Genomic DNA, 18516 nt, shown 5'->3' with positions numbered 1-18516 from the left:
CGCCGCAATCCATCAGGATGGCCGACCGGCCCTCATGTGACAACACAACCATGAAATAGCTCAGTGCTTCACATTCCTGTTGACTACTATTGGCTTGGTTTCAGTTGCATAGCATGCAATTTTTTTCAAATAGAATTATATGTAGTCAAAGAGCAGGTTGGTATCTTCTTATTAAAATGTTTGGGCATTTAGCAGGTGCTTACAGCCTAAACGACTTTTGAAGTGCTTTTGAAGTGCTCCACTAAGGACCTGGAAGTGTGGGGAGGGCATCTTGCTCAAAGAAGCAGATTTTGGAGATCAACCCAGTAAATGTCAGGCTGGGAATCGAACACCCTAGCCACTACCTTTCACAGATGGTAATTTCTACTTTAATTTACATGTCATGAATGAGCAGGCTGCATTCAATGAGGGATCAAAGCCAGCACTTTTCAGGCTGGAAGTAAAAACTTTTAAGACGCTTTAATTTTTGTGCTCCCAAACTCCCAACAGGAAGTCCCCGCGTGGCGACGCCTACACGGTGGAGCAGCCGGAGAAGGAACAGGAAGTGATTCCCACGGTGACTTCTATGGTGGTTGCTGACGTCCAGGGCGGCGCGATGGCATCACTAGAGCGCCTCGACGTGAAGATGGACTCCCCGCGCCGAGGTAAATGCCCCTCCCACCTGGTTGTTTTAACTGCTTAAAATCAGGCGTTTCCCAAACCATTTGAGGCCATGAGCCAGGTTTGGCACCCAAACCGACCCATCAAATATTTTGTGCAAAAAACGTTCTATTTTTCTGTACTGATGCAGAGTCAGAGCAATTACCCATCATCGATTATTCCTAAAGTTGGCGTCAACATGACAGGATTTTAGCCACATTTGCGTATTGTCTTTTCACATTTATCGCAGTTTCGGTCATCAATACAGCGTACCCTTTCCAGTCATCAAAAATGCTAATGATCAAAAGAAACCGGCAAAGAAAGTAGGCATGCATATCGATTTGTGAAGAGCAGAAAAGATCAACGCATTCTGCTCTGACCCACTGAGTGCCCTGCTGTGACCCACCTGTGGGTCGCGACCCACAGTTTGAAAACCCCTGCTTCTGATCGCCTTTACCCTGGGAGTGCACCAAAACACTCTTATGCACAGGCATGAAGCGTGAGTCGCCCATGGAAATGCTCTTTGCTCAAATATTTCTGTTGGCTGATAGCTGTGAATAGAAGAGATGCACTGTAACAGAGATGGTCAGAGTGCTGGCACCCTCTCGTAGCTTCATATCTCCAGACACTGATTGAAGCAACGCATTGTTTACAACACGTACCACCAGCAGACGTTCATGTTCACTCATGTTCCATATTTGCATATAAAACCAGAAGCAAAGACAGAATCACACTACGCTGTAGCTGTTTCATTGTTATCTTTCTGTTCAGTTGAGTTTGAGCCCAGAGGTTCCCTGTTCCCTGCCCTTGACCTGATAGCACACTTGTATCTCCTCGCGGCCTTTCTGTTGTTGCATCTGATCATTTATTTTACAATTTCAATCTCCCAAGCAGGCAGCGGAATGAGGGGCATCTTGCCAACAGGTTAGGCTGCTATAGACATGGGGGAATCGAACCAGGTACTTTTGTGGGCTTCTATTTGAACACTGTAGCTCCCAACCGTATCCCCCAGGCTGTACAACAGACACAATAGCCAATGGAGCAGAGACTAGATACCCCCGTGTGGGTTGTGCTAATAAACCACGTGACCAATCTACATGTGTGTTAAGGCAATTCTAAAAGTGTCTGTTCGTGCACTGTTTGTGCACTGTGAGGGAGGGGGGGGTACCCCCCCCCCCCCCGCTGTCCATATAAATTAATTAGTGTCTGAGGGAAAGCAGCGGAGCGTTGAAAGCATTTTCATCTGCTCCTCCTGATCCGATTTCCATCTGATTTATTTACCTAAAGTAGCTGAACAACCTCCATGCCCGCGGCCTAGATAGATGTGTTGACACGGGCGGGGGGGGGGGGGGGAGAGAAACACTCACAAGCACAAAAAAAAGACGACGGTGGATATGTTAATACTTCAATGCTGCATAATAAGACGAGAATAAATAAATAAAAATAAAATAATTCCCCCGTCTCTTTCTTCCTCTCCCTCTCCTTCCTCTCCTTCTCCTTCCTCTCCCTATCCCCCTCCCTCCTTCCCTCTCCTGCCAGGCTACCTGCCTTCCCGAACAGACATCAAACTCTTGGAGGCAGCGCCCCATGTGTCTTAACGCTGGGAGCCTATGGCCAAGTGGAAGAGCAATACGTCTTCTTTGGCAGTCGGCTTTTTCCGTGGCTGAAACACAGACTATGAAATGGCCCGGCCTCGGTGAATACTCCCGGGTTTGTTTCCTTCTTTTTTTTTCTCCGCCGCTCGTGCGTGGACAGACAAGCGCTCACCACGCTGCCCGCTACACCATGGCGGAGGGAGAAGATGTGTACAGATTTATACGCCAATATGCTCCTCAAAAATAAACGCAGCGCTTTTTTTTTCTCCTCTGACTCAAAGCACTTGTATTTTTGGAAGGAACTCTTTGCGATTTTTATGTAAATATCGTATGTACATAGCTGCAACGCGTGCGCGTGTTTTTTTTTTTTTTCAGATTGTTTTATCTTGTCTGAGATCTGTGCCATGCGTCTGTGTCGGTCTGTCCATGTGTCTGCAATAGAGCTAGGATCTAATATATATGAAAACAATGGGGGAAAGAAACATGACACTGCTGTACAATAATATCATTTTGAATGATGGTTATCGAACAGATCTGGGTCCTGGTGTTGGTGCAGTGGGGAGCCCACAGGACTTGGTGGCGGTGTGTGAAATGACACACCGCTATGAGACAAACTCGCTTCTTTATTATGTCTACCCACAATCTGGGGATCTTATCACGAGATGAATCAAATTATCATCCGGGAGGGTACCACATCTGTGTACTTCTTATCCAACACAAAATATAGGAGTTTATTAGAGGGATATGTCATGTCCTGGTTTTGGGGGACTTGGGAGCCGACTGAATGAAAAAGAGTACAATTTAAATTGGCACTCAAATCCACAACCTGACAAATTAATTGAAGAAACAAATGATGCCAAAATGAATCCCGCAGTTACACGTCTCCCTTTCTCCTCCATCTCCTTGCACATTCGCTGTTTGGAGGTAGATTATACATTTGTATGTGATGTGTGCATGCAATGAAACAAAACAGGCATCAGCCACATAAAATCACATCATTCAGCTCATAGAGAATAAAGATTTCTTTATCTATAACACAAGTGCAGTGCATTCAAGGGTACTAACTTGTCAAAGTACTGACACAGTACTGAACTGAAGGGGAAGGTAAATAGAATAAAAAATACCAATATGTTTTACAAATTTGTTGATTGCAGCTTCTGCAATTACCTGGGCTTTGCTTTGCTTCCAGAACATATTGCTTGACGGCTGCTACATTTTGTATTTACTCCTCTCCTCGGTTTAACTGTACGTGTTCATACGAGAAGACGTTGCTTTCATTTGATCCAGGTCTCCCCCTCCAAGGACTCTAGCCGAGGGAGTGAGAGAGGTGAGAGGGAGGAGAGGTGGGTGGTGGGGGAGGCGAAAGGGCTGCAATAGTGTCGGTCTAGTTGGCTGCAAGGGACAGAGATACCGAAGACATATCTGCTGTCAGCAAGGGGGTCTCTGCCTACGCATAGAGCCGCGGTCCGCGTCTTGTCTCTCCGGGATAAGCAACTGAACTGCTCTCTCCTTCAGCGCAAACTGAGTTTTCTTCTTCTTCCTCTTGTGTTCCGATGGTTGTGCCCGTCCACTGGCGTGTCAGACAGACGCATTGATTGGAAAACTTTTTCTATTGCCTACGTCCCTCTTCTGTCGGTCGTGGGTGGACTGGCCCGCGGCATGGAATAGACCCCCGCACCCCCGATGCTGCGGACTCTCTCAAGACCGACGCTGGAGGATGGGTTGCTGTTGATGTTTTTTTTAAATCCTGTGGTTGGTTATTTATATGGAACCTGTTTGGGCTTCATGTGCTAAGGTTCTTAAATACGCAACGTGTGGATATATAAAAACTGTACATTTCTGCATGAAGATTTTTTTCGCTCTGTTGGTCTCCTTAATGCGAGTCTTGGTTGGATGTGAAACGCTAGACCTGTGAACTATACCACAGTTTTCTGGGGGATAGGCAAGACATTTGTTAATATGATTATTATTGATGTGCTTCATTCTGTGTGTTACGTTGACTTTGGTTTTATTGCTCACGAAATCACAGAGGTTTTCAGAATAAAAGCGGTAACCTTAATTTTATTCTTGAACAAGTGTCAATCCTTACTTCAGTAATATACTTCAGTATTTTAAAGGTCTACTATTTTACCAGCAGCAACGATTAGCCACTACAAGCCAGTTGACCCTGTAGTGACATCACAAGTACGAAAGTCAAGTTGGTAAAGTCAATCTATGAATCATACTTCTCACGGTGGACACTCCCACTTGTGATGTCAGGGTACATAACTTAAGTTAGACAACATGAGAAAATGCCCCTTAAATCCTGACTTCAGTGCACTGGCACCCGGGCCAAGTCAGCCTGTGGAGCACCAGTTTGTCATGAGGTACAAGCTGTTGTCCGCATGGAAAGTTGTTTGACCTTTCATTTAGTCAATCAACCCATTTAATGAGCCATGCTGGAGTCTGGATCTGTTTTTTACCAAAGTGATGGAGTCACTCATCTGAGGGAAATTGAATGTGGAACTAAAAAGGGATGTTTGAGGCAATTTCAATTTACCAGATCAAACCAGTCTCCCCCGCCCCCCCCCCCCCCCCCCCCCCCCCGTCCTCCTCCGTTGTGCCTCGGGTTACTTAGCATTCCCTGTGCCGCTGCAATTATTCGCACAATACCGTCGGGGCGATTGGCTGGGACAACAAAACGCCTCAAGTGGCCCAGAGTGATTTTAATAGGCTTGCTCTCCGGCTCTCTTGCCGTGCAACAAATTAATTATCCCCCTCCCCGGGAAAGCCAGCGAATAGTGTCTTCTAGGAGAGAGAATCCACCGGCAGGGTAGCACCTTGCGAGAAGAATGTCCCACGACAACAAAAGCCAACAGGCAAGATTGTGTTAGCAGCGGTGTGAAATTGATGAGCGCATTTTCGTTTTCCTTCCTTTTTTTTTTTTCTTTCTTTCTATTGAGCGTCGTCATGTGTTGCCGTGACCAATCATCCATTAGCGATTGTCACTGTTCAATTTGATTGTGGACTGAAACGCACTTCCCTTGGCGGCAGGTTGAAGGCCTCCTCGTTCATTCACAACCACAACACACACAGAGATGAGGGAGGAGAGGGGAGGGAATGGGAGGGAGAGACTCGCTGCAGGGGGAGCTGACGGATTCGGAAGTGATGAAGATTGGTGTGTGACATTAAGTTGTTGAAAGTGGGAACAGGAAAAGTATAAGATGTAGGCAGGGCGTCAGGAACGGTGGGTGCAGCAACAGCGCGACCGAAGACGTCACACTCATTCCTCCATCTCTCGTGACCTTTTGTTTTACAGAACATAATACGTGTGTTGTTGTTTTTTTCGACTAGAACAAAGGGCATTGAAGTGGGAAAACATGTATTTGTTAAAATCGTTTTTTTTTCGTCCTCTTTGTGTGGCTTTATTGACGCTCCACTCTGATTTAAAGCAGGGTGTGTAATAACATCAGTGCCCTGTTGGGAACGCCATGCCATAGACGTTTGGTGTCCATCGGGAGAGAGATTTTTCTTTACAGAAATCTCATAACAGAGTTGGCCCTTGGGTTGTTTAAGGGCAAATGCAAGGCCTAAGCCCTGTGTAAATGGCGTGTCCAGACCATAATATGGTGGGAGTCTGAGACCACGTGGTCGGATGGATTAAGACAAATAGATCCTCGCGCTGAGATTCATTAGTGTTGCGTTAGAAACAAAGGGAATTGCATCAGTTCACGCCCCAGTTGTTTCTCCGCACGAGAGACCAAGGGAAACGCATTAAAACGATATTCAATCCTATCAATAATGACGATAACAACAAACCTAATTCCATAAAAAAATACATTTATTTGAAAACAATTTGAAAACAATTATTTGTTCACAGTAAGAAATGTGATCCCAAACAAGTGAATGTTCACGTTAACAAGAACCGAAAAGAGCCATTTGATATATCATGCACGACCGCACAACTAGAAAAACAAAATCTTTGTTAATTCTTCGTCTTTAGTCAACTTTAAAATCACCACGAACACTGTGTATGTGTGAGTGTGTGTCTCCTAAGATTACTAGGCGTGCTACAGTAAATAAAACAAAGAAATGTAACTTAATATTGTAAAAAAACAAGAATAACGGTAGCCATTTTGCCTGTTCATTGGGTCCTGCAATATAACAAGAAGTAAATATACTGAATAATATTTTTTTTACATTCCATCATTTATTTTGTACAGTACATGTATTGAAACACCTAGTAGAAAGGCGTCCATGGCCAATTCATCAATGACATGTATTCACTATGTATCAGCGTCTAAGAGATCATGGGGGAACCATTTCCCATCCCTGATAATCAACTAAATATACAATATCAGTTTATATGATATATAGCCACACCTTTCTGGAAATCCAAAAGGGTGCCACATACATTCGCCAATTCCCCAATTCCCTAATCTTGTTTGTGTCGTAAAATTCTTCCGTCATAGATCACTTTATAATAATAACACACGTAACTACATATCTTTTTCGTTCGACGTATTTACACGTTTAAAGTCCAGCTTTGTAGAATACTTGTTTCTTCGTCACGATAATAATATTCATGATATTCTATGAATGAATGTCAAAAGTGGCGTCCCAATGCAGAAAACAGTGTTTGATGAACAAGTTCTGTAAAAGCGAAACATTATTCATCCCGATCACTACACCAACCACCCTGTACTTACACTTGACTACGACCACATCAGACGTTAGTGCAGTTCGGAAACTCCCTTGTGATTACTCTCTCCATGTTTCTTCCCATTCCTCCTGGGAATAAAGCGACACAAAAACAATAATAGGGCTGAAGTGAGGGAAAGCAAAACTTATTTGATTCACAATCAAAAGGATAGTTTATCTTGAAATTGAATATCAACCTACCAGTTGTTGTGTTTATGTATCTGAATAGAGAACCAGGCGTAATATACATCCTTTAAAATACACTTACTTTGCAATTCAACTCACTGTAAATGAGATGCATGTCCTTAAGGAGCAGATAGGGGTTAGGGGGCTAGAGGTAAGATTGCCTACACAAATTTAACCCAGTGTCACTTTCAACTGAGAGTCGAACGCCCTGGTAAACTAAACTGTATCCTACCCCTCAGTGGTGGATTTAAAATGTCAGCTTGACAGCGCCAGCTAAATTAAAAACCCACCACAGAGTATCCTTAACACATGACATTTACATGATATTAACCTTTACGTGAATTTGCTCAAATTACCTTGTATGATATGATATTATAACGTACGTTAAGTTTGTCTTTCTTATTTATCTGTGCCTCGGCCAGAAATTGCAGACAAATCTGCACACGGTAATGAAATCTATTAGAAGGAGCTTTCGCAGCCGGAAGCGACTTTATTTAATCAACCTAGCACGAAACTGAAGTCACACGCTGCTATGCCCCTTTGAGAATAAATAGTTTGGAAAAGACAATCCGTGCGGAGAGAAAAAACCTGGAAGTTTGCAAGGTCGTGGGAGAAAAGTGAGGGGAAATATAGTGGCGGAAAAAGAAAAGAAAAGGGGTAAAGTGCTGAGGGACCAGAAAAGTGGCCCTGTGGTTCCCCTCGCTGGACAGTCAGGATCAACGTGGAGCTGCTCTTGTCAAGCACACTTCACTGCTGGCAGCTGGGCTCCAATTGTGTTTCCTCTGGGAGCGATCACCGCAGGTATCCGGTATCAGCACCCCCCCCCCCCCCCCCCCCCCCTTCCCCCAAAAATACTAAATAAAATCTTTGCCTTGTCAACTTGACATTATTTCTTTGTGACCAAGGCAGGTGCATCATTTAAACGATGTGCACGCACATGCAAACACGTAGACACGCCAGCGCTATGCTTCAACTACACTCAGTGGTAGTTTCAGCTTTTGTTTATTAGGTCAACTTTGTCAAAGGCGAGTCGGACGTGTGGTGAAAGCCAACACACTTTGGCACAGAGTGGTTTGATCGCACGGTTGAGGAGAGGACGGCGGACAGCATGCTGGCCTCCTCACACGGTCGTCGTTCTTCTGAGTTACGCTCCTACGAGCCGAATGGCAGTGGGTGAATACTCTGCGACAAGAATGTTGATTTACAATCAATTAAACGGTGGGAAGACTGGTAGAAGTTGGAGACGCATGACCAGGCGGATCGACAATACTGTGAGGGAGGAGGACATGTTGGTAATTGGGTTGTCAATCCCAGCTGACTGGTGATTGTTGTTGTCATAACGCTTTTTTATATATTTTGATTGTAAAGAATTCTTACTTGCGGGGTCCAGTTCCACAAACGTATACTGAGTTGAGCCGATATTGGATGTATGAATTTGTTGGAGTCGCTTTGGACAAAAGAGTTGAGTTAATTGAATAAATGTTAATTTCATTCAGGCTGACAATTTGAAAGACAGGCTACTGAATATGTTTCTGCTGATATTCCGATACTGGTTGAGGTTGAGAATGAGAATTTTGGGTTAAGCATAAATGAGTGGCGGCATTCACTGCAACTCATTTGTAATGCCGGAACAAAGACCAACCAAGCTTGAAGCCCTTTCATTTCAGTCTGCTCCAACAGTCAATTCAACTTTTCCACTTTGATCCCTTCGATGCGACCCAGCCTTTAAGACCAACAGGATTCGACATTTGAGCAAATTCATTCAGAATATCCTGAAAATCCAAAATGTCTATATCCTGTTTGACTTAACAATATTTGTATCAAACTTCCCCAAAACTGACTTTTGAAACGAATATCCGACATACCGTATACGAATCTACCTCTTTAAAAATGTACATTATATCCATGAAAAATGAGTTGAGAAGGTTTGAATGCATATGAATTTGTACTAAACATCATCTTCACATTATAGCGATCACCAGATGTTCACTGAATTAGTGAGTTCTGCTGACGTTTGTTCGTCAGATGTCAAAGTCCCGATGCAGGATCATAGATAAAATAACTCGCAGTGTATCTACGGTGTCTGCTCAACATGGAATTATAGGATAATTCAACCTTTAGACTTTGAGAGCATCCCTCAAGATTTGGTGAGCTTCACTCTAGATTAAGAGAGCTTCACACTAGATTTAGGCTGAATTAAAATAGCCCATGTATAGCGATTCAACACATTCCCTGCCTAAATCTCCAGATGTTTCCCTTGATCGCCATTTTAGCCACTGTTTCAATTGTTGAAACAGTGCTCAACACTGCCGCTCGAAGCTACAAGGAAGGAATATAATCATCTTATTAGAAAAAGAGTTAGCCTTAGAACAAAGCCTGAGAAGTGCTTCATTCTAGATTTAGGGAACTCCATCCTAGATTAAGGGAGCTTCACACCTACCTCTGCTCCTTATCTCCAGTTCTTTCTCCAGGAGGTCCTTCTGGGAGGGGAACTCGCTGAGCTTGACCTTTGACATGCTGTCGTTCTGACCCACCGTGCTGATCACTTCCGGGTCCTTCTCCTGGCTGTCTTCGGCCTGCACGTGAATCCAGGGGATTTTCCTAACCACAGAAATAGTGAAATGATAACAATGATGATAATAATGATAATCTGGTAGCGCTTATAAGGGTACATTTATCAACCCTTAATAAGCATTACTTAATACAGTTATAAGCATTATTCTTTAGTGTAGGCATTTGTAAGGGTTCATGAGTAACCCTAGTCCTACAAATCAGACTCCAGCTGATCTCCAGCTCATTCAAGCTCAACCAATCATTTTGTTGGAAGCTGGGATCTGTGCATAATTGGCAAACACAAACTCGGCGAGCAATAGCAAACTTTAAAAAAGTGTCTAAAGGCTTCTAAATAACTGTAGAAATACACACAATGTTTTCGTCGGTTGATAAGTTCCATAAAAAAGATCCTTTCAACGCTAGAGATCAAAACATATGGGTGTGAGGCTACAAGACGTTGTTGAAATGAGTAGGCACACGGCAGGACACCTTTTAAACTTGTAGATGAAGAACGCTGCGAGGCCCACGAACACCACCGACAGCAGCATGAGCAGGGCGGGCCCACTGTGGATGGACCCCGGATCCACATGAGGCGCTGGAAAAAAGGCAGAAAAATCCAATAAGGTGATGTTTGCTCTGTATAATATACAGACCTCTGAGTCGGACATGTTTAGATGTGTGATTGAAAAATAATTGTCTTCTTTTTTTAATTACTTTGGGGACGACCTAGGGGGCCTCTTTAAAGAATTATCCCCAGGGGCCAATGTAAGGACACTCCCTCCCCAGGGCTCCCACATACAGAGGTTCTTTGCTTAGTCATGTTTTTTTTAAAGTGCTGAGGTGTGATATTGAAATCACAGGTCCTTCCCACCCTCCACCTCCCCCCCCTCCTTCCACCTAGAAGATGCCCATGAAGGGTGTGACCTTTGGGGATCATCTCTGACGGCCCTCCGGACCTTTTGTATTCCGACAACCAATGAAGACGGATCTGCTGGTGGATGAAAAGGGTAAAGCCGACACCGGCCCCGCTTGTCCACGCGCTATAGCCATATGCTAATATCGCATTGACCGACCCCGGTTGAATATCAAATACCTTGCGTGTCAATCATCACATTGATCACCTGTTTTCACAGAGACCTGATATCCAAAGTGTGCCCCGCCTACATAATGTATTTGACGAGACACGGCCAGGGTTAGGGTTAGGGAGAGATCGAGGGAGGCGTCCACATTTTATGGTAAGTTGTGTTTATTTACGATAACTGCCAGGGGAAAAGTTGATTCAGTGCATGAGGGGGCAATACGGAGCCTTGTAAAACAAAGATGAAATGCATAAATAAATAAATAATACATGTCATAACATCCTGGAGATAACGGATGAATCTTAGCAGATTGTGTGTGTGTGTGTGTGTGTGTGTGTGTGTGTGTGTGTGTGTGTGTGTGTGTGTGTGTGTGTGTGTGTGTGTGTGTGTGTGTGTGTGTGTGTGTGTGTGTGTGTGTGTGTGTGTGTGTAAGAGTTGTTTCTTCGGAGGTGATGGTGCTGTTAGGGTTAGGTTTCGTGGTGGAAAGGAGTCTTTTTGTTAAGGTGTTTGATTCCCAGCTACATCCTTGGTTTAATCCCTACTGTACGCTGACTAAACTGTCGGCATCATTGATAATGAAGGATACACCAGCTGCCCGAACTACTCCTGAATAACTTGTATCTGAATTCACTTAGAGTGGATATGGATGAGAGCGTCTGTTTATCGACTTAATAGTAAGTCTGAGAACGTATTTTACTTTGCTTTAAAACCAAACTCACCCAGTGTTTGTTGCGTCATGTACACAATGATGCGTACTTCAGGCTTCAGCTCAAACTGGATCAAGCCTTGGTTCAGGACGTTGATGAACGTGTCAGACACCTGTTTGAGGTCATCAAAACACAGACGCACACACATACGCAAATTACGCATACACACATACAAAGAGTCAAACCCCAGACAATAATATTTAGTGGTAAAATGAGCAGAACACAAATGGCCTAGGCAGGTTTATTCATTCAGCACACTTCAAGCACAAGGTCTTTCACAGTGTGTCTCATGGGCGAGGACAATTTTTTAACATTAAAAGGACAATCCTTAAACGACATCCAGACAGAGCTAAGCTTAACCGCAGTCATGTCCTTGAAGGACTTTCACAAAATGTCTCCGTACCCTCTCCAGCGCTTCCTGTGTGCTCTTCTTGTGCTCCGACTGCGTGTGCGTGTCAGGCAGAATGAATAGCTCCCCTACAGTCGGGAGGCCGGGGTACAGCGACACCAGGAGCCGGTCCGCCGGGAAGCCGGACGCCTGCGTCCACAAGTTACCATAGGATAAAGATAACAGAAGGATCAGGTTAAAAGTACTCGAAATAACTTCTCGTTACTGGCCCCTTTGGCCGGTAAGTAAACTGCAGCCTGCTCAAGCTCTTGCATTCAAAGCATTGATTGAGACAATAACTGTACGTCCACACCAGAAGCGAATTGAGCTACCAAATCGCCGGAAGTCATTCACTTTCTATGGGCAAGAGCGACCAAAGCGACCAAAGCGACCAAAGCGACCAGCGGCCAAAGTTGAGCGACCAGAGCGTCCAGAAAAAGTTGAAAACTGTTGACGTGTTTCAGCGGCAAAACACTGACAGCCAATCGGAATGTAGACGCTCTTCGCTTGCGTGGATCCCAGGGAACACCGGCAGGCACTTTTGAATTGTACGTCGTGAGCGACTTGAGCGACCAAAGCGAACAGAAATATTCGCAGCCAAACTTTATGAGCTTCTGGTGTGGACGTACAGTAACAATCATAAACCAATGTCAATTTTCATCATAAATAAAAACATAACGGTAGTTAAAATTCAGACAATGGGAGTGGCATGAGTATAACATCTTATATAATGCACATCAAATGTACAAATGATGCTATGAAAGAACTGACATTTTAGACATAATTTCCTTCCTATTTTCCTTGCGAACCCTGCCAAAAAAAACCTGGTCTAAACTAAATAGAAATCAGCCCACAGGCAGCAGGGAGAGTCGGGTAAGGTCACATTTCTTGACATGATTAAAAAACTGATGGGAGGGGTTGGAGGGTTGGTTCACACATATAGATTTTTTTTCCTATATATTATACATTTTAGCTTCTAATTTAAAGTTGTACAGCCGGCTAAGTTTTCCGTGCCAGCATCTCACTACACATAAAGTGAGAGCGACGAATACAGTCTTTGTAACTTTAGCCGGATACTCCAAGGAAGGACAGCCTTTGCCAACATTATTCTTTAATAATCAGAACCTTCTTGAATAACACTGTGGAGATGCAGTGAAACAGCCGGTAGCAGTGAATTCTTTTCCCATCGCGTAGCGACAAACACTAAAGGATTCTGCATAAAAAAGATGAGGCTGCCTGTGCAAAATACATGACCACCGGAAGCGTCTGGGCAGCATAACAACTGCTCCTCTCTCTCCTCCCTCAGCTGCGATGGACTGATTGATGAGTGAGTTCAGTGAGTTTATATCTTATTGGTTGATGGATTTACTTATGGATTAATTGGTTTTTTGATACACTTTGTGACAAACTGATTTATTGATTGATTTAACAATTAATTGATGGTTAATTGAGTCATTAATTAATGGACTGATTTAGAGCATTGTAAAATGCAACATTGCCCTTTGGACGCGCCAGGATGTGACATATGAGTCACATTGAGAAGCATTTTAGAAGCCATTAGAGAAACTGCTGTTGCAGATCGTGGCCCCTGAAGGGCCATGGGTGGAGGGGGCGACAGGGGGGTCCAGGTTTACACGGGGTGACAGGGTGTACAGGGGGGGGTCCAGGTGTACCCGAGGGGACCGGGTGTAGGGGGACAGGGTGTACAGGGGGGGGGTCCAGGTGTACCCGGGGGGACCGGGTGTATGAGGGGGTCTACCAGGGGGTGACTGGCTGTATGAGGGGGTCTCCCAGGGGGTGACTGGGTGTTTGAGGGGGTCTACCAGGGGGTGACCAGGTGTATGAGCGGGTTTTCCAGGGGTGACTGGGCATATGAGGGGACTGTACCTGAGCCAGGGCCCTCCGGACCACCCGCCCCACGTCAGCCCTCCACTCTCCGATGTCCGGGTTGTGGTCATCGAGCGCCGGCGAGAACGACAGCAGCAGTGACTTGAAGAGCTCTGGTGGGAGGGGCAAAAAACATTTCGGATAAAAAAAAAACACTAAGCGAAAAAAAACTATGCGTCGTCGAGTTGAATTGCCTCTTTTATAATTAGATTTCTGAATAATCCCTGCATGTAGTTTAAGTGTGTCTTTTATTTTCGGGGAGTCAAAGTTAATTGCTGTCGGAGATACGGTGCTCACGGAGCGTGACATTCTGCTCATTAGACATGGCCTGTGTTTGACATTAACACGGCAGCGCTTTCAACGGAAGCGCTTCGCTTCAAGTGCTTCCTTTTTCCTTTTTGCATATTCATGTTCACATCGATTGCCCCCTTCCCAATTAAAAGGTTATTCTGCAATTGTATTACTCACTCCCTCTCTATCTCTCTCTCTCTCTCTCTGTCCCTCTGTATCTCTCTCTGTCACTGTCTCTCTCTCCATCTCTCTGTCAATCTCACTCTCTCTCTCTCCATCTCTCTGTCTGTCTCTCCATCTCTCTGTCACTCTATGTCTCTCTCTCTCTCTCTCTCTCTCTCTCTGTCTCTGTCTCTGTCTCTGTCTCTCTCTCTCTCTCTCTCTCTCCAACTCTCTCTCTCTCTCTCTCTCTCTCTCTCTGTCTCTCTGTCTCTCTCTCCATGTGTGTCTCTCTAGCTCACCTTTGACGGTTATACGTTTTGAGTCCTGGATGACGACTCCCCCGGAGGACAGCTGCACTGTCACCTTACTGGTCCCCTCGCTCTGGAAGGTGTGCGACACTGTTCCCTCCAAGGTTATCAGGGGCTTTTGTTGTTGTTGTTGTTTTTGTTTTTTGTTTTTTCAAACGGTAGAAAGGGAGGAGACAAAAAGCCAAAGTGAAAAATTTACAATTTAGTTAGTTTCAGTTTTTTACCTTTTTCTTTTCTTTTTAAGCAAAGGGTGAGTGGGAGACAGGGAGGGGGGGGGGGGGGGGGGTCGCGACCCAAACCAACAGCATTCAAACAGCCACACATTCTGTTATTTTATTTTTCCGTTCATCGGAAGCTTGGCTGGAGCCAAGCGTCAGCAGAGGATATTCCTCGGCATCAGACCAGGGAGGACGGGGGGAGGTGGGCGGCGGGGGATGTTGATGGCGATCGTTACCTCGGAGCTGTTGTCGAACCACCAGAAGAAGGTGAGTGTTCTGGAGTGGCTGGGCCACACCACGGCGGTCAGGTTGACCTCCCTCTGCCTGCTCACCACCATGGGGGCTGAGAGGTGAACACGCTCCACTGGACCTAAGGCGCGCACACACATATACATTACACACACACACACACACACATATATATATATATATATATATATATGCACAGCACACACACATACACTATACAGACACACAAATAATTTATACACACACAGACACAAACACCAACACACGCATTGACGCCTACTCACAAAATATGCGCACAAACCCACCCACATACATTATACACACACATTCCACACACATACATTATAAACAAAGATCTATAAACACATTATATATACAAACACACACACACACACACACATACACACACATTCACCCACCAACCCCAACACACATTCACACAAGCACACACACTATGCACACAAACCCACACACATTTGCTTACAGCGTCAACAACTAGCAAGACAGACAAACTACCTCCAAAGATGTTTATCCACCACAATGGAATATAAATACAGTATATACAGTGGACGCAGTTGAGCACTCTACAAAAAGAGTCAAAGCTCACAAGGCTCCAGGGTTTCTGAAATGAAAATTGATTCCTTGTTAACTAAAACAGCTGGAAAATCCATGAAATGATCGACAGCCACAGGTTGAGGCTAGCAGCGAGAAATGAGAAGATATCAATCTAATGTTTCATTTAATTTGTTTACGAAATTTTGAGCCGCTCTTCAACCCATGATTGAGTTTGTTTGCGATTGTATGATAAAGCCAGACTGCAAACTAAGTGGAAAGTCCAAAGTTTACCCACACACACACAGCTCTGGACTTTCCAGCCAGATGGACTGTTACGAGGGCTGAAGAGATGGAGGGTCCTGATTTCCAACTTATTGGAAATTACCCAATTAAATTTATCGTATAGACCCAAATATCAAAAAATATATATTCTGTTTAATATTTCCGTCGTCTTTGATACCCAATCCCCACACGCACCCAGTGAGATAAATCAGACCAAAGGAATCAAACACAGATTGGTAAAGACGAGGCCTTTAACTAATCATTTATCTTTTTCGATTCCACAGTATGTAGTGGAAACTGCGGCCAAAGTCAAACTCCAACTCTGTTTATTTTTTAAATCGATTCTCAGCATTGAAGCGAATTGGAATCGAGAATCGACTCTCCGTCGGTCGACCTCTCCATTATCTCCACCATGGCCAGAGTGACTCAGCGGGAGATTTCATCTCTCTCCCTGTGGGGACGTACTGGTGATGTGTAGGAACAGCGTGCTGCTGTCGGACCCCTGGCTGTTCTCGGCGAGCGCGGTCACCCTGTAGATCCCGGTGGCGCTGTAGACGTGCTTGATGCCGTCGCTGGTGCGGCTCAGGTTGGAGTATGTGATCTTAATGCCGTCCCCAAAGTGCAGCTGGATGTGGGTCTTCTGAGAATCCCCCTTTCAGGCCCAGAGATAAAGGACAAGGGGTGTCTGTCAGATGGGCTTAGGGCTGGATTCCCCTTCCCAGACTGGGAGCTGAGTGGACACCACTTAAGGGTGGAGATGTACTTCAGGAGAAATGTGTCAGAAATATTTTTATATTTTGGGAGGAAATAAATACATGAGGGAGATAGCAACGGGGAGGCTGACTCGGACGGAAAGATGACAAACTAAAGTCTGGGCGATGTTTAAGAAGAAAAGTTCCATCGTATGGTGCCATGAATACCACTTATTAACATTGTGAAATATTTTATAGTGATACATGATGCATCAGTATTATAGGATCGATACTCTAGCTAACACTTTATAATAAGGTGCCCTAATAAATTGCAAACTCAAAAGTCATTACCTAACCCTTTTTTTTATAGTTCTTATTTGTTACTAAAATAGTTGTTTGCATAACCCTAACCCAACCCTAACACACGGCCCTAACCCTAACACACAGCCCTAACCCTTACCCTAACCCTAACCCTAACCCTAACACACGGCCCTAACCCTAACACACAGCCCTAACCCTTACCCTAACACACGGCCCTAACCCTAACACACAGCCCTAACCCTAACACACGGCCCTAACCCTAACACACTGCCCTAACCCTAACACACTGCCCTAACCCTAACACACTGCCCTAACCCTAACCCTAACCCTAACACACTGCCCTAACCCTAACCCTAACCCTAACACACAGCCCTAACCCTAACACACAGCCCTAACCCTTACCCTAACACACGGCCCTAGCCCTAACCCTAACACACAGCCCTAACCCTAACACACGGCCCTAACCCTTACCATAACACACAGCCCTAACCCTAACACACGGCCCTAACCCTAACACACAGCCCTAACCCTAACACACGGCCCTAACCCTAACACACAGCCCTAACCCTAACACACGGCCCTAACCCTAACACACAGCCCTAACCCTTACCCTAACACACTGCCCTAGCCCTAACCCTAACCATAACACACGGCCCTAACCCTAACACACGGCCCTAACCCTAACACACAGCCCTAACCCTAACACACGGCCCTAACCCTAACACACAGCCCTAACCCTTACCCTAACACACGGCCCTAGCCCTAACCCTAACCATAACACACGGCCCTAACCCTAACACACGACCCTAACCCTAACACACGGCCCTAACCCTAACACACGACCCTAACCCAGTCTGTCCTGTCCATCTGTGGTAGAATCCGATGAGAGGTAGCCAAGGCTGAGAATGTCCTAAAGCGGGAGTTGGTATGGTCTGACTCTAGAGTCCCCCATAGGTGGTACAGTCCTTCTTTAGATGGTACAGTCTTTCTATGGGTGCTGTATTCCGTCTAAAGCCCACTCTACCCAGGCCAACTATAGATGGTACAGAAAATACATGTAACAGTCCTATGTGGTACAGTCTGACTATGGATGTTTCAGTCAGACCATAGGTAGCAATTTGTATATAGATGGTACTGTCCAACTATAGAATATACAGTCTGTCTATAGCTGGTAGAGTCTGACTATAGGTGGTACAGTTCATCTTAAACCCTGTCTTGGTGACATAGTCAGTGGTATAGTCTAAGGTAGTCTTTAGGTGGGACAGTCTGTCTTTAGATGGTACAGTCTGTCTCTAGATGGTGCAGTCCGTCTTAAGGTGGTCCAGCCCCTCTTACCTGGTCCAGCTGCACCAGGAAGGTGACGTTGGTCCCGGCGGGCGCAACCAGCTCCCCCTGGCTGGTGGACAGGCGCAGGCCCCGGGGGGGGCTGGGCTGACAGGCCTGCCTCCTGGGGGAGAACACGCTCCTCCCTCCCTCCTTGCAGTTATTGGACAAAACCTTTCGATACCTTTACCAGAGAGACAACATCAATACCAACTCTGAGTCAATAACAACAACAACAACAACAACAACAAAAGCCGGGTTGTTGTTTTTACTCTTTCTTCTTCTGTCTTTTAATACACAGCCCTGGGTGGACGGGGGAAGCTCAAAGCTGTTGTATTTTCTCTCTTCCACTCGCTCTCCTGTGGATGCATCTGATGTAAAACATGACCCATATTTCTGTG

At 45.2% G+C, this 18516-nt stretch overlaps 3 protein-coding genes across 5 annotated transcripts in view; 1 reads left to right on the top strand and 2 right to left on the bottom strand.

Moving 5' to 3' along the window:
* The window catches only part of LOC132473135 (VPS10 domain-containing receptor SorCS1-like), a 50737-nt gene extending 46439 nt beyond the window's left edge, over positions 1-4298 (top strand). For both annotated transcript variants that reach the window (XM_060073121.1, XM_060073120.1), the window contains exons 26-27: positions 490-644; positions 2179-4298. In XM_060073121.1, coding sequence (XP_059929104.1) covers positions 490-644; positions 2179-2237 — 214 coding nt within the window. In that variant the 3' untranslated portion in view covers positions 2238-4298. The remainder of the gene's footprint in view (positions 1-489; positions 645-2178) is intronic.
* smndc1 (survival motor neuron domain containing 1) overlaps positions 1-18516 on the bottom strand; it is a 147318-nt gene that overhangs the window by 101611 nt on the left and 27191 nt on the right. The window lies entirely within an intron of this gene.
* The window catches only part of sorcs3b (sortilin related VPS10 domain containing receptor 3b), a 50857-nt gene continuing 38377 nt past the window's right edge, over positions 6037-18516 (bottom strand). Inside the window, exons 18-27 of one of the 2 annotated variants that reach the window (XM_060073123.1) lie at positions 18128-18299; positions 16245-16431; positions 14930-15063; positions 14467-14590; positions 13715-13827; positions 11843-11977; positions 11452-11551; positions 10143-10248; positions 9541-9701; positions 6037-7001 (exon numbers count right to left, since the gene is read on the bottom strand). In XM_060073123.1, coding sequence (XP_059929106.1) covers positions 6940-7001; positions 9541-9701; positions 10143-10248; positions 11452-11551; positions 11843-11977; positions 13715-13827; positions 14467-14590; positions 14930-15063; positions 16245-16431; positions 18128-18299 — 1294 coding nt within the window. In that variant the 3' untranslated portion in view covers positions 6037-6939. Of the gene's footprint in view, positions 7005-9540; positions 9702-10142; positions 10249-11451; positions 11552-11842; positions 11978-13714; positions 13828-14466; positions 14591-14929; positions 15064-16244; positions 16432-18127; positions 18300-18516 lie in introns of both variants that reach the window. The other variant, XM_060073122.1, reaches the window with a different exon arrangement.

This window comes from Gadus macrocephalus, chromosome 15, assembly GCF_031168955.1.
Source record: "Gadus macrocephalus chromosome 15, ASM3116895v1".
In the NCBI taxonomy this organism is placed as follows: Eukaryota; Metazoa; Chordata; class Actinopteri; order Gadiformes; family Gadidae; genus Gadus; species Gadus macrocephalus.
The sequence above is the reverse complement of the archived record's forward strand: the minus strand, read 5'-3'. Positions and strand labels throughout refer to the sequence as shown.